General features: G+C 41.2%; 1 protein-coding gene across 2 annotated transcripts in view; it reads right to left on the bottom strand.

The window, feature by feature from the left end:
• Nucleotides 1-13,844, bottom strand: part of C8H10orf67 (chromosome 8 C10orf67 homolog) — a 164,513-nt gene that overhangs the window by 133,637 nt on the left and 17,032 nt on the right. The window contains exons 3-5 of one of the 2 annotated variants that reach the window (XM_002820597.4): nt 6,775-6,918; nt 5,128-5,202; nt 1,009-3,300 (exon numbers count right to left, since the gene is read on the bottom strand). In XM_002820597.4, coding sequence (XP_002820643.2) covers nt 3,292-3,300; nt 5,128-5,202; nt 6,775-6,918 — 228 coding nt within the window. In that variant the 3' untranslated portion in view covers nt 1,009-3,291. Of the gene's footprint in view, nt 1-1,008; nt 3,301-5,127; nt 5,203-6,774; nt 6,919-13,844 lie in introns of those variants that run through there. The other variant, XM_054522065.1, reaches the window with a different exon arrangement.

Below are 13,844 nucleotides of genomic sequence, written 5' to 3' on the forward strand. Positions count from 1 at the left end.
CCCATGCCCAGCTAATCTTTTTGTATGTTTTGTAGAGGCAGGGTCTCACTATGTTGCCCAGGCTGGTCTCAAACTCCTGAGCCCAAGCGATCTGCCTGCCTCGGCCCCCCACAGTGCTAGGAGTATAGGCATGAGCCACCATGCCTGGCCAAAAGCATGTTTTTAAAAACCACGAAATTCTGACTTACTCTCTCATTATAAACAAGAATAATACTGGATAAGATAGATTAAATGCATCCTTTTTTTTTTTTTCTTTTAGAGACAGGGTCATGCTCTGTCACTCAGGCTGGAGTATAGCGGCACAATCATGGCTCACTGTAACGTCAGACTCCTGGGTTCAAGCAGTCCTCCCACCTCAGCCTCCTCAGTAGGTAGGACTACAAGCATGTGCCACCATGCTGTCACAGGATCCTTGGGGTGTTGCTTTGCCAGCCAGAAACCTCTGTGGTCAGTGGCACTTTTGCCTGAGTTTTGCTCAGGCCTGCTGGGCTCATTCCACCCACTTGGCCTGGCAGGCTGTGCTTGGCTCATACTACCAGCCTGGATCCTATGCCTGCCAAGGGCAAGCCAGGTGCAGAGCGACAAGGGGTGCATGAGTGAGTGCAGGGTCCAGCCACCGCACACAGCTAGGCATGCCAGCTGCAGCAGGGTGGGCAGCACCAGGTGCCGACAAGGGCGCCAGCTCCCTGCAAGGCTGCAGTTGAACCAGGTATACCACAAGTGGCTTCCACTGCTGGCATGGGGGAACACAGTGGCACCTGGAAGCTTGGAGACACCAGGAACTGCAGAGCCCCAAAGAGGGTGTCACAACACTGGCTCAGGGAGCTTCTAGGTTTGGGCTCCCCCAAGGGCGGCAGCTCTTCTCTCCTTCTTGTTGCCTGCAGTGTGGTGAGCAAGGGGTGTGTTTCAGCCCTGTTTGTGTTACAGCTTTTTTAGTCCCACCATTTGGTGGGTCCCAAGTTCTTGTCCCACATGCAGGAAGAATGAGATATGCAGACAACTGGAGGATGAGTAAAAGAGGTGCTTTATTGAGCAACAGTACAGCTCTCAGGAGATCTGAAGTGGGTAGCTCCTTTCTGCAAGCAGGTCATCCGGCATCTGCTCGGCTCCCAGCTAAGAGAAGACCCACAGTGGGTAGCTCCTTTCTGCAGGCAGGTCAACCTGATATCTGTTCAGCTCTCAGCTTAGAGAAGACCCCACAGTGAATAACTCCTCTCTGCAGGCAGGTCATCCCCACTTCTGCCAGAGTCTGGCTGAGTCCAGGGTTTTTATGGGCTTCAGATGGGAGGAAATGCATGCTGATTGGTCAATGGGCAGCCATAGGCGGGCCTGAAAAAAGCACCCAAACTTCTTACTCCGGTCTGTGGAACTGGCAGCCTGGCCCCCAGGCTTCAGGCCGTCCCTGGCTTGAAGGTGGGGCTTCACCAGCGACACATCCCTTTCCACTCAGGAGGCTGTCACTTCCTGCTGCTGTTCATGGTGCCCAGGCTGTTCATGCCAAGGGATGCCTGCAGGCCTGTGCTGTGCCACCCTCAGTGCCCCCTTGGCCTCCCTCCTGTGCTCGTTGGCACCCAAACTCTGGAGGGGGCCAAGGCAGCGGGGGGCTGGTGTGTCAGCACCATCCCAAGCACACACACACCTGGCTGGGTCATGACAGTGCCCGGGCTTGGCCACAACTTTGCTCCAAAATCAGAGTGGGTGCCAGGAGTGAGGAGAGGCCAGGCAGCAGGAGCAGGCACTTCTGAGCCTGTGGGAGCAGGGGGGCTTCCTAGGCCCCCAAAAGCACAGGGATGCCTGGATCTACAACCATGGCTGGGCAGCTGCAGCTGCCTCTAGGAGCATGGAGCTCCCCCATCACCAACTCAGAAGGTGGGCACCACTCCCGCTTGTTCCTGGCTCCTGCCGGCTTAGTAGAGTGTATAGCCCGGGCCATATCTCCCCTGCTGCAGCCGGCATCTTTGCAGCAGCTGCCCCAGACAGGCCACTGCTGAAATGATTACATGGTTTATGGATGAAAAATGAAGTAACAAAAAATATTTATTCTCAGTTGCATAAATGTTTACATAGAAAGCCCCAAAGAGTCTATAGAAAAAGAATTTAGCAAGATTTTTGGTTACAAAATCAATATATATAAAACTGCTACAGATAATGCTCATTTTCCCTCCTTCCCTCTTTCTCTTTCTTCCTTCTGTCTTCTTCCATTAAATATTAATTAGGCCAGCACAGTGGCTCATGGTTGTAATCTTAGCACTCTGGAATGCTAAGGCAGGAGGATTACTTGAGGACAGGAGTTCAAGACCAGCCTGGATAACATAGCAAGATCCCATGTCATATATATATATATTTAAATTAACTGGGTGTGCTGGCACATGCCTGTAGTCCCAGCTACTCAGGAGGCTGAGGCCAGAGGATCACTTGAGTCCAGAAGTTTAAGGCTACAGTGAGCTATGAGCACACCCTACATTCCAGCCTGGGAGACAGTGAGACCCCTGTCTCTAAAAAAAAAAAAAACCCAAAAATAAAAAGCAAAACAAAGAAAAAAAACAAATTCAATGAGTCAGGAATTAGTAGAAGCACAGCAGGGATGGCTTATCTCTCCTCTGTAAGACCTGTGACCTCACATAAAAAGAGTCTACATGGCTGGCAGCTGGAGTCATCTGGAGGCTTCTCCACTCATATTTTTGACTCCTGGGCTGGGGTGACTCAAAGGCTGGGCTCAGATGAGCCTGGAGACCCAGTAGTACCTACATGTAGCTCTTCCATATGGCATGGGCTTTTGTCAGCATGGTAGCTCAATTCAGGGAGGGACAATGTAGAGGGCAAACATTCAGAGTGAATAAGGATGAACTTGCAAGACTTCTTTTGACCTTAGCTTAAAAGACACGGAGCTTCACTTCCTCCACATTCTGTGTTTATCAGCAAGTCACTAAGGGCAGCCCTAATTCAAGGGAGGGGAATCAGATTCCACCTCTTGATGGGAGACAAACATTGCACAAGAGCACGTAAGTGGGAGACAGTCTCACAGATGCCTTTGGAAACACAGTTTGGCACACAGTCACAGAGATCATTAGCAGAGCAATCTGTCCTGGGATGTTTTCAGCTGCAAGTAACTGAAAAGCCAACTAACAGTGGCTTAGACACTGAGGGGTTGTTATCTCATGAATAAGAGGCCAGAGGCAGGGCAAATCCAGGGTTACTTTCATGGCTCAATGACATTACCAGGGACCCCTCTGCTTCTCATCTTTCCACCTTGCCACCTTCAGCACATCCAGAGTATCTCAATGTTTGGTTTCACAGTGGCTGCAGCAAATCCAAGCATCAGAAGGAGACATAAAATGTCAAGCAAAGAAAAAGAAAGGGTCTTCCATGAGACCCTTTTTTTTTCTTTCCAATTTTTGTTTTAGGTTCAGAGGGTACATGTACAGGTTTATTACGTGGGTAAATTGCATGTCACAGGGTTTGGCGTACAGATTATTTCATCACCCAGGTAATAAGCATAGTACTCAATAGGTAGTTTTTTGATCTTCACCCTCCTCCCACCCTCCACCCTCCACCCTCAAGTAAGCCCCCGTGTCTATTGTTCCCTTCTTTGTCCATATGTTCTCAATGTTTAGCTCCCACTTATAAGTAAGAACATGCAGTATTTGGTTTTCTGTTCCTGTATTAATTTGCTTAGGATAGTGGCCTCCAGCTCCACCCATGTTGCGCAAAGGATGTGATTGTATTATTTTTTATGGCTGTGTAATATTCCATGGTGTATATGGACCACATTTTTTTTTAATCCAGTCCACCGTTGATGGGCATCTAGGTTGATTTCATGTCTTTGCTATTGTGAGCAGTGCTACAATGAACACACACATGCATGTGTCTTTATGGTAGAATGATTTATCTTTCTTTGGATATATATCCAGCAAAGGGATTGCTTGGTCAAATGGTAGTTCTGTTTTAATTTCTTTGAGAAATCTTCAGACTGCTTTCCACAGTGGCTGAACTAATTTACATTTCCATCAGTAGTGCATAAGCAAGTGTTCCCTTTTCTCTGCAACCTCACCAGCATCTGTTATTTTTTTGACTTTTTAATAATAACCATTCTGACCAGTGTGAAGTGATATCTTCAGGAGTCCCTTTTACTTAGAAAGAACAACCTCCCCCAAAATCTCACAGCCAACTCACCTTCAGGTCTCATTGGTTAGGGACCTGACTTTGCCTATGTCTGTGCTATAGCTGAAAAGGGAGCTGGAAGAGGAAGAATCTAGCACTTTGGCTTCTATAGTTGGAAGTGCCCCTGTCAGTAAAAAGCAGTGGGGAGAATGCGCAGTGGAGAGAATGACATTTGAGCAGGCAGCACCACTGTCTGCCATAGGTACAGGTGACCATTCATGCATTTAGCAATCAGTAGCTGGTTGTTAATTATGTACCAGTCACAGCGCTAAAGGCAGAACCACAGCAGAGAGTAACACACAGGAGATCCTTAAGGTTGACTGTCTGGCATGGAACAGAGACACTTCACAAGCAATTACATAATTAAATACAGATGTGTTGAGTGCTATGCTAAGAAACTTGCAAACAGTGCCCAAAAAGAAGTATGCAAAAAATTTATTTATGGAAGTATATTGAGATGCAAAGTGAGAATATAGTTATAAACGCTAAACAAAGCACAAGGTCTTTGCTTAGTCTAAGAAAACCACTGAAGGTAGGAATTTTCCCATTGTGAAGGAAAATGAAGCACATGTCTGGCAGATAGAAATGTCCCTGTCATTAGAAAAGTTAATCCACCAAGAGTCAGAGACTGTTCACTGGAATTTACTACAGATTCTCTGAACTCTCTCTTAGGACCATCTGACCTTCGTCTATTCAGCTATGGCCTCACCAAATAAACTTTGGATTACTTTGCTACATGCCCAGGTGTCCTGAATACCAGATTAGAATTTCCCAGTTTCTGGAAAGCATTATAATGTGAGCATAAACAGTCCTAGGCCTGATCCTTCTAAAGTGACCTGAAAATCGAGGAAACAGGCCTTCAGAGCTGGAAACACAGACTGGGAGGCCAAGGTGATCCCCACTCCTTGAACACAGCAGCTGAAGCTAGCCTTGCCCACAACTACGGCACCAGAAACAAAAACTCACCTGGTACATTCCTTTGATAACAGCTATGGCATCAGCTAACTGCTGATTGAAGGATTTTCTCATCTTATCCTCATTCTGCAAACAAAAATAAACGCAATAAGCGCCATAATGTATTTCTAAATATGGCCCACACCTACTAGGGAGGGACTCATAGTAAAAAAACATCATCTGAATCATCACAATCTATTGGAAAGTTCAATTCGTAATCATTTCTCCCACCCTGCAGCCATTATGACACATCTTATTTTTACTTATACTCAACCAAAAGCAATAGAGAGATCATATGGATAAAATATATACAGATAATTTGAACACTTCATTTTTCACTTGAGTAAAGTCTTTTAGTGCTTTCCTAGAACTGCTTTTAAAAGTAGTAAAGTCTATTTGTGATGCCTATCTTCTTCTAGTCTTTGTACTTTTTGAATGGAATATGCTTATGAAAAGAAATCTATAGAGCTAGTCTGCAAACTAGAGTTATTTTCCGATTAATCAACTAATTTGATTAGATCTGCTTAGATTAACAATAGAAGAGAGTGCATTAAAAAAAATACCCATGATTCTGATAACAATTCTGATTTCAGCATGGAGTATAAACAACAAATAGGCTTTATACTTTTCTAAAAAAATTTTGTTTTTTAATTTATTTTGTAGAGATGGGGTGTTGCTTTGTTGCCCAGGCTGATCTCGAACTCCTGGACTCAGACTATCCTCCCGCTTCAACCTCTCAAAGTGCTGGGATTACAGGCCTGAGCCATCGCCTCCCAGCCTCAAATACGCTTTAGAGTCAGATGGTATTGAATTTAAATATCATCGCACCCTTTACTATCTGTCTGACCTTAAGCAAGTTACTTAACCTTGGCAAGCTGTTTCTTGATCTGTAAATCAGGGACAATAGGATTTCCATTTTAACATTTTGAGAGATTTAAAGAGTAAATATATTTTAAGGGCTTAGCATGGTACTTAACATGGTGTGGTCAGCAAAAGATGGTTTTTGTTTGCTTGTTTTTATGGCACAGAAATAACAGTAATGTCCATTTGTTTTGTTTTTTGTTTTTCTGAGATGGGGGTCTCGACTTGTCACCCAGGCTAAAGTGCAGTGGTGTGATCATAGCTCACTGAAGCCTTGAACTCCTGGGCTCAAGTGATTCCCCTGTCTCAGACTCCTAAGAAGCTGGGGACTACAGGCCTGCAACACCACATCTGGCTCATGCTTTTATTCTTCGTAAAGACAGGGTCTCACTATGTTGCCCAAGCTGGTCTTGAACTCCCAGCTTCAAGCCAGCCTTCCACCCTGGCTTCCCAAAGTGGTAGGATTAGAGGCATGTGTGCTTGGCCTCTCCTGTTTTTTAACTGGTGATCTTGAACAAGTTAATTAGCCTTTCTGTGCCTCAGTTTTCTCATCTGTAAAAGAGGGAAAATAATTGTGCCTACTTCATAAGGTAAATGTGAGAATTAAATCAGTTCATACGCTAAGTACTTACACAAGTCCCTGACACATAGTGAAGCTCTGTGTATTAATTACCACATGAGACACAACTAATGCAAATTACACTGCCCTCACAAGTTACTAAATTCTAAGCTGCACTGCATACACATCTAAGCACAGTATCAATCCACATAAAACAAAAGAAATAAGAGAACATTTACCTGTTGATAATGCTTTTCAATTTCTAGGATCCTGTCATGAAGAATGGTGAAGAGACGCAAAGATTCCTCTTTCAGTCGGTCCTCAAACTTCAACTGAAGCAATTGTTTGAGGAACCCAAAATCTACCTGGAGGGATTTCATCATCTAAAAATGGAAAATATTATCCTTAGCAAAGTAACACAGGAACAGAAAACCAAATACTGCATGTTGTCACTTGGTAAGTGGGAGCAAAATGATGAGAACTCATGTGCACAAAGAGGGGAGCAACACACACTGGGGCCTACTTAGGGTGGTGAGTGGGAAGAGGGAGAGGATCAGGGAAAATAACTAATGGGAACTAGCATTAGTATCTGGGTGATGAAATAATCTGTACAACAAATCCTGTGACATGAGTTTACCTATGTAACAAACCTGCATATGTACCCCGAACCTAAAAGTTAAAAAAAATATATATATACACGCATTAAATAAAAATGGAAAAAATGTACATTATGATAGAGAGTAAAGGTCCTCTGTGTAGAAATTCCAATGTATTCTCTGGTTCTGGACATATAAGCTGGGTTCCTGGTCAGAGGTCTGTCCTCATTTTTAAGATGATTGTATGCATTGTGGAATTCCAGTAATTCCATCCTAGGTGGCCAGGCTTTCAAAGTGACAATTAATTTGCCAAACTAAGATATGCTGATGGACTAAAAGACAAGGGTTTCCTAGCAGTTTCTTCCCACACAGAAGAAAATATCTGTGTTAATATTGGCCTTGTCATACCTCAAAAGGTATAGTTCTCAAGATGTGGATTTCCGATCAGAAAAGAGAGGCAAGAATCATCATTTGCTGAGAATCTACTAGCACAAGCATTTAAATATGTAACCGGTATGTTGACTAAGAACCATTTGTAATAATCAAAACACAATGTATTTTTATCTACCCCCATCTATTTAAAATGTATTCACTAGGGCTCCCTCCTGTAATCCCAAAACTTTGGGAGGGTAAGGTGGGTGAATCAGGTGAGCCCAGGAGTTTGAAATCAGCCTGGGCAATATAGTGAGACTCTATCTCTTCAAAAACTTAAAAGAAGAAAAAAAGAGAGATCTAAAAAATAATGTATTCTCTATGTAATCTTCCCCTGCTCTGAATGGAAATGACAAAATCCCATGACTTTTCTATTCATTCTTGGGAACATAGTCCTACCATCGCTACAAATACAACCTCAGAGTAGCATTTAGAATATAACTACCAGGTGAGGTGGCTCATGCCTGTAATCCCAACACTTTGGGAGGCTGAGGTGGGCAGATCACCTGAAGTCAAGAGCTTGAGACCAACCTGGCTGACATGGTGAAACCCTGTCTCTACTAAAAATACAAAAAATTAGCCAAGTGTGGCAGTGCGCCCCTGTAATCCCAGCCACTTGGGAGCTTGAACCCGGGAGATGGAGGTTGCAGTGAGCCAAGATCGCACCACTGCACTCCAGCCTGGGCAGCAGAGCAAGACTCCATCTAAATATACATATATGAGTTAAAATGCTTCCAACTTCATTCATAAGGTTTTTCCCTTTACTCCAAGCTGAGAGTAATGAAAAAAAGTGATTCACCCTTGAGCTCTCTCTGCTCACCTCCTCACCAGCACCCGAGTGGCTGTATCTCCACAAGAAACAAGGCAGCAGGGATAGAGGGGCAAGGATGTTCCTATCTGGTGGGGTGGCTTCACCATGGTGCTACAGGGCAGGAGAACTAACTCGTCTTCTTCCCTTGGGCACTGATGTAGCTTCTCTAGAGATTCTGATTGCCGGGACCCTCTCTTTTGTAGATATATCTTGACCTAAGCAGATGCTTCTCTACTCTGAGTGGTCACTTGCTACTCCTTCCTCAGGTTCTATGAATCTGGAGTTCACCTCTTTCTTCTCCCTGCTGTTAGGAGTCCTTTGTTCTTTCAGATCACTCTACTGGACAGGACCCAAAATGACCCTACACTGGTTTCACCTCTCTCTCTCTCAAGGCCATATATGGTTTTCGGGAAACAATTACACATCCGTTCCCCAATAACTCTGGAAGTGCAGACTGATCCCAATCAAGCCATTCTATCTTCTCATCACAGCCCCCTTTAGCTTCCTCAAGCATGAGTCAAACACCAGTCCTTTGTGTCTTCTAATAGCAGCAAATACATTCAAGCTCCATTGAAGCCTGCCTTCCTAGCTTTGAGTTGAGGAAGATTGCTTCTGCTGCCCTTCTCCCATAAGAACCATGGCAATAGTTCTTTCTAGAGTCCACTTCGGCAGTTTTTTCTCTTCATTCCCTGACCTTCTTTATTGTCCTTGATCTGATTCAAAAGCTGAGAGACATTCGTCTAATGTGAAACATTCCCCTTGCAAAGTCTACAAATGGTTTCTAACTCACAGTTAGTTTGGAACTTGACGCCTGGTGTACTGGCATCCTGGGAAGAATTTCCTTTTAGTATCCTCATACTATATAGGAGGTTTTATTTTACAGGTGAGAATATCAAGACTTTGAGAGGTTAAGTGACAGTGTTTGGGTGGGGTCCCAGGTGAAAAAAAAAAATCAGAAAGGGGAACTCTAAAATCACGGTAAAAACTTTGAACAAGCCAGGCATGATGGCTTATGCCTGTAATTCCAGCACTTTGGGAGGCCAAAGAGGAAGGATCACTTGAGGACAGCAGTTTAAGACCAGCCTAAGCAACATAGTGAGACCTCATCTCTACAAAAAATTTAAAAATTAACCAGGCATGGTGGTGTGTAGCCTGTAGTCTCAGCTACTTGGGAGGCTGAGATGGGAGGATCACTTGAGCCTAGGAGTTTGGGGCTGCAGTGACCTATGACTGTGCTACTGCACTCCACCCTGGGCAACAGAGGGAGACCTTGTCTCATAAACAAAAAAACAAAAAACAAAAATGAAACCTACCTCTGAACAAACCTCTGGCTCATCCCTGAGAGATACATACATGGGGCAGACTGCAAATAGCCCAGCTAGAGATAATAGAACAAAACCAAGATTTGGGCTGCTAAAAAAAAAAAAAAAGATATCATTTTCTGTTTTAATCCAAACAAGTTAATTGTGTGCCAAAAAAACAAAAAAAACCAACAACAACAACAACAACAACAAACTTCAGCATTCTTTAGGGGACTATATCAGAACCCAGAAGATAACATCCACACTGTCCACAATATAATCCAAATTACTTGGATTATATAAAAAAAAAACAAACAGGAAAACGTGATTCAGTCTCAAGAAAAAAGGTGGTTGAAACCAGTTCCAATATTACCAAAATGTCAGAATTGCCAAAGATGTTAAAGCAGTTATTATAACTATGCATGATGAAGTAAAGGAAAACATGCTGTAATAAATGAAAAAAGGAAATATCAGCAAACAGAAAATTTTGATAAAGAAAACAAATTCCCGAATTGAAAAATACAATATCCAAAATTCGAACTTCACTGAAAGTACTTAACAGAAGAACAAAGATGGCAGAAAAAAACTGTGAACTTGAAGACGTATCAATAAAAAATAGAAAGAACAAAGATTTTTAAAATTTTACAGAATGGACAGAGTTTAGGGACTTGCGAGTTAATAATGAGAAGTCTAACATACAAGTAGTTGGAATTGCAGAAGGAGAGGATAGAAAAAGTGGGGTGGAACAAATATTTGAAGATATATTTAGTGGCTCCAAATCTCCCAAATTTGGTGAAACATGCAGATTGTAGATGCTTAATTTATTTATCCAAGCAGGATAAATGCATCAAAACCACACTTAGGTACATAATAATCAAGCTGTTGAAAACCAAAGATTAAAAGAAAATGTTGAAAGCAGACAGAAAAGAAACAGCTACATACAGGGGAATAACATTTCGAATGACTAATAATGGTTATTTTCTTAGACACTATTAAAGCCTACAGAGCAATTGTAAAGTGAGAAAACAAAACAAAACACAACTCATCAACCTGGAATTCTATATTCAATGTAAAAACATTTTAAATAAAACAGAAATTCTTTGCCTACAGTAGGAGAATAGCTAAATAACGTTTTTTGGGCTAAAGAGAAATAATCTGGGCTGGAAAGCTAGATCTTCAGGAAAGAATAAAGAGCAAAAGAAATGGTAAATATCTAGGTACATATAAAATACTAGCTTTCCTCTTATTAGCTTAAAATTTATAGCACTGTTTAAAGCAAACATCATGAGTTTGTAATGTATGTATAATAGATGCAATACATATGATACTCAGCATAAAAGACGGGAGGGTGGTAAACAGTTACAAGGTTATTGCGTTTTACATGAAGTTGTGCAATATTAATGCTAAGTACACTATAATCCTTGCTGAACAAAGGATCAAAAGATCTTTAGAAATAATGAAAATTAAGCACAGAAAGAAGTACTGAGATATGGGAAAGAACGATGAGCAAAGAAATTGGTAAATGTGAGTAAATCTAAACAAGCATTAATTGCATAAAACAATATGAATAGTTAACTGCAAAAATATTAGGAGAAAACAACTGAAATACTTGATAATAATAATAAAAAAGACAGAAAGACACAATTAGAGATAAAGGTTCTACATTTCTTGTACTGTATGGTAGAAATTACAAATTCTAGTCAATGCTGAATGTTCAAATTTGAGATTAATCATTAAAAGAATAAAGATAAAATAGTTAATTATTAGTAGAGGAGAGAACAGAAACTAAGGAAAAGTTAATACAATCATTGGAGAGTAGGGAAGGAGAAAAACGAGGTATAGAAAAAATAAGATAAAGAGAAATTAAAAAAGAAGTTGGCAGAAAATACAAATTTATCAGTAGTCAAAATTAACACTAATAGAATAAATTAGCTATTAAAAGAAATTATGAGATCGGATTTTTCAAAACTATATACAATTTATAAGAGATATATCTAAGACACAACACAGAAATAATGTCAGTGTAGAAATGAGAACGATTTACCAGGTAAATACTAGCCCAAAGAATGTTAATACAGATAAATTAACATTGAACAAAATGGACAATATGGCAAAAGCCTTCGTATAGAAAAAATACATAAATCCAATAATTAATAAATATAGACTTTTTTTAAATTTCCCGGCCAGGCACATTGGCTCACACCTGTAATCTCAGCACTTTGTGGGGCTGAGGTGGGCAGATCATAAGGTCAGGAGTTTGAGACCAGCCTGGCCAACATGGTGAAACCCCATCTCTACTAAAAATACAAAAATTATCCAGGCGTGGTGGCGTGTGCCTGTAATCCCAGCTACTCAGGAGGCTGAGGCAGGAGAATCGCTTGAACCTGGGAGGTGGAGGTTGCAGTGAGCCGAGATCGCACCACTGCACTCCAGCCTGGGTGACAGGGCAAGACTCCATCTCGGGGGAGAAAATAAAAAAAAAATTCCTGCATCTATGGCACAATGACAAAGACTGACCTCACACAAAGCCTCAACACAAATTGCAACAAACACCAGATAATTTGTTTCACAAGGACTGCGTTCTCCAACAAAAAAGCACTGAAGTTAAAAATCAGCAACATAAAAATATTCTAAAAAGCATCTTTGAAAATTTAATAACTCTCTTATTATACAGATGAAATGAACAAATGAAAAATTCGAGTATTTAAATTTAAATACTAACAAAAATACTATATTTCAAAGTTTGTAGGAGCTAAAAATGTAGTTAGTGGGAAATTTGTAGTTTTAACTGCCTATAAAAGAGAAGAAGAAAGCCTCAAAACCTACGATCTATAGGCATTGGTAGCTGTCAGCCTAATATCCGGCATCATGGTTCTTCTTTACTGATGGAACAATGACATTGTCCGGGGCAGCAATGTGCTCAGCTAAAATACTTCTCTATAGCTCCTTGTAGTTCAAGTGGTCATGTGATACAGTTACGCCAAAGAAACATATGGCAAGGCGTTCTATGGAAAGTTTTTGCTTTCCTAAGATAGCTATTACCACTCCTCCCTACTTTTCCCATATTCTCCTTCCACGGAAGCTGGAAGGGGAGCAGCCATCTTGCTACTGGATCAGAACTAGGGCAACAAAAGTCAGGCACTAATGGTGGAGATGTGAGAAGATAAAATGAATCTACATCACACAGATCAGAGAGCTACTGCACTAACTCTGGATTCTCTAACTCTGTACCTCTTGATATTTTATGAAGCCAATGCAGTTGTTTTTTCTAAACACGGAGCTATATGCTATCCTAATTGATACCCAGATCCAACTCAAGAAATTAAAAAAAAAAAAAAAAAAAAAAAACAAGCCAGACACAATGGCTCACACCTGTAATCCTAACACTTTGAGAGGCTGAGGCAGGAGGATCGCTTAAGCTCGTAAGTTTGAGGCCAGCCTGGGCAACATAGTGAAACCCTATCTCTACAAAAAATTGTAAAAATTAGCCAGGTGTGGTGGCATGTGCCTGTAGTTCCAGCTACTCAAGTGGCTGAGGCAGGAGGATCACTTGAGCCCAGGAGGTCAAGGCTGTAGTGAGCCGTGATTCTGCCACTACACTCCAGCCTGGGCAACAGAGTGGACCCTGTCTCATAAACAAACAAACAAACAAACAAAAAAGAAAAGAAAGAGTAAACAGAAAGGAATAAGGAATAATAAACATAGGGAAATAAATTTATGAACTAGAAAATAAAGATACAACAGAGAGGATTAATACATCCTAAAACTGGGTGTCTGAAATAAAAAATAATGAAATAGACAATTCTGCCAAGAGTCACTAAGAAAAAAGAGAGGAGATATGCAGACAATATCAGACAACATTAAACATTTAACAAGGAATATAACTACAGATACAATACCTAAAAATAATAAAAGACAATAAATATTATGCCAATAATTTGAAGATTTAACAAAAATAAATACTTTAATAGAAAAACATAACATCAAAAGTGACCCAGAATATTTAAGAAAACGGGAATATATACATAACAAAATAACAATAGCAATAAAAATAAGCACAGTTTTACATGCCAGTTCTAACAAACATTGAAGAAATAGATATTCCCAATCTTATGTGAAGTATTCCAGAGAATAGACTAGGGAACACTTCTCATTTTATGAGGATACTG

This window comes from Pongo abelii, chromosome 8, assembly GCF_028885655.2.
Source record: "Pongo abelii isolate AG06213 chromosome 8, NHGRI_mPonAbe1-v2.0_pri, whole genome shotgun sequence".
Lineage (NCBI taxonomy): Eukaryota > Metazoa > Chordata > Mammalia > Primates > Hominidae > Pongo > Pongo abelii.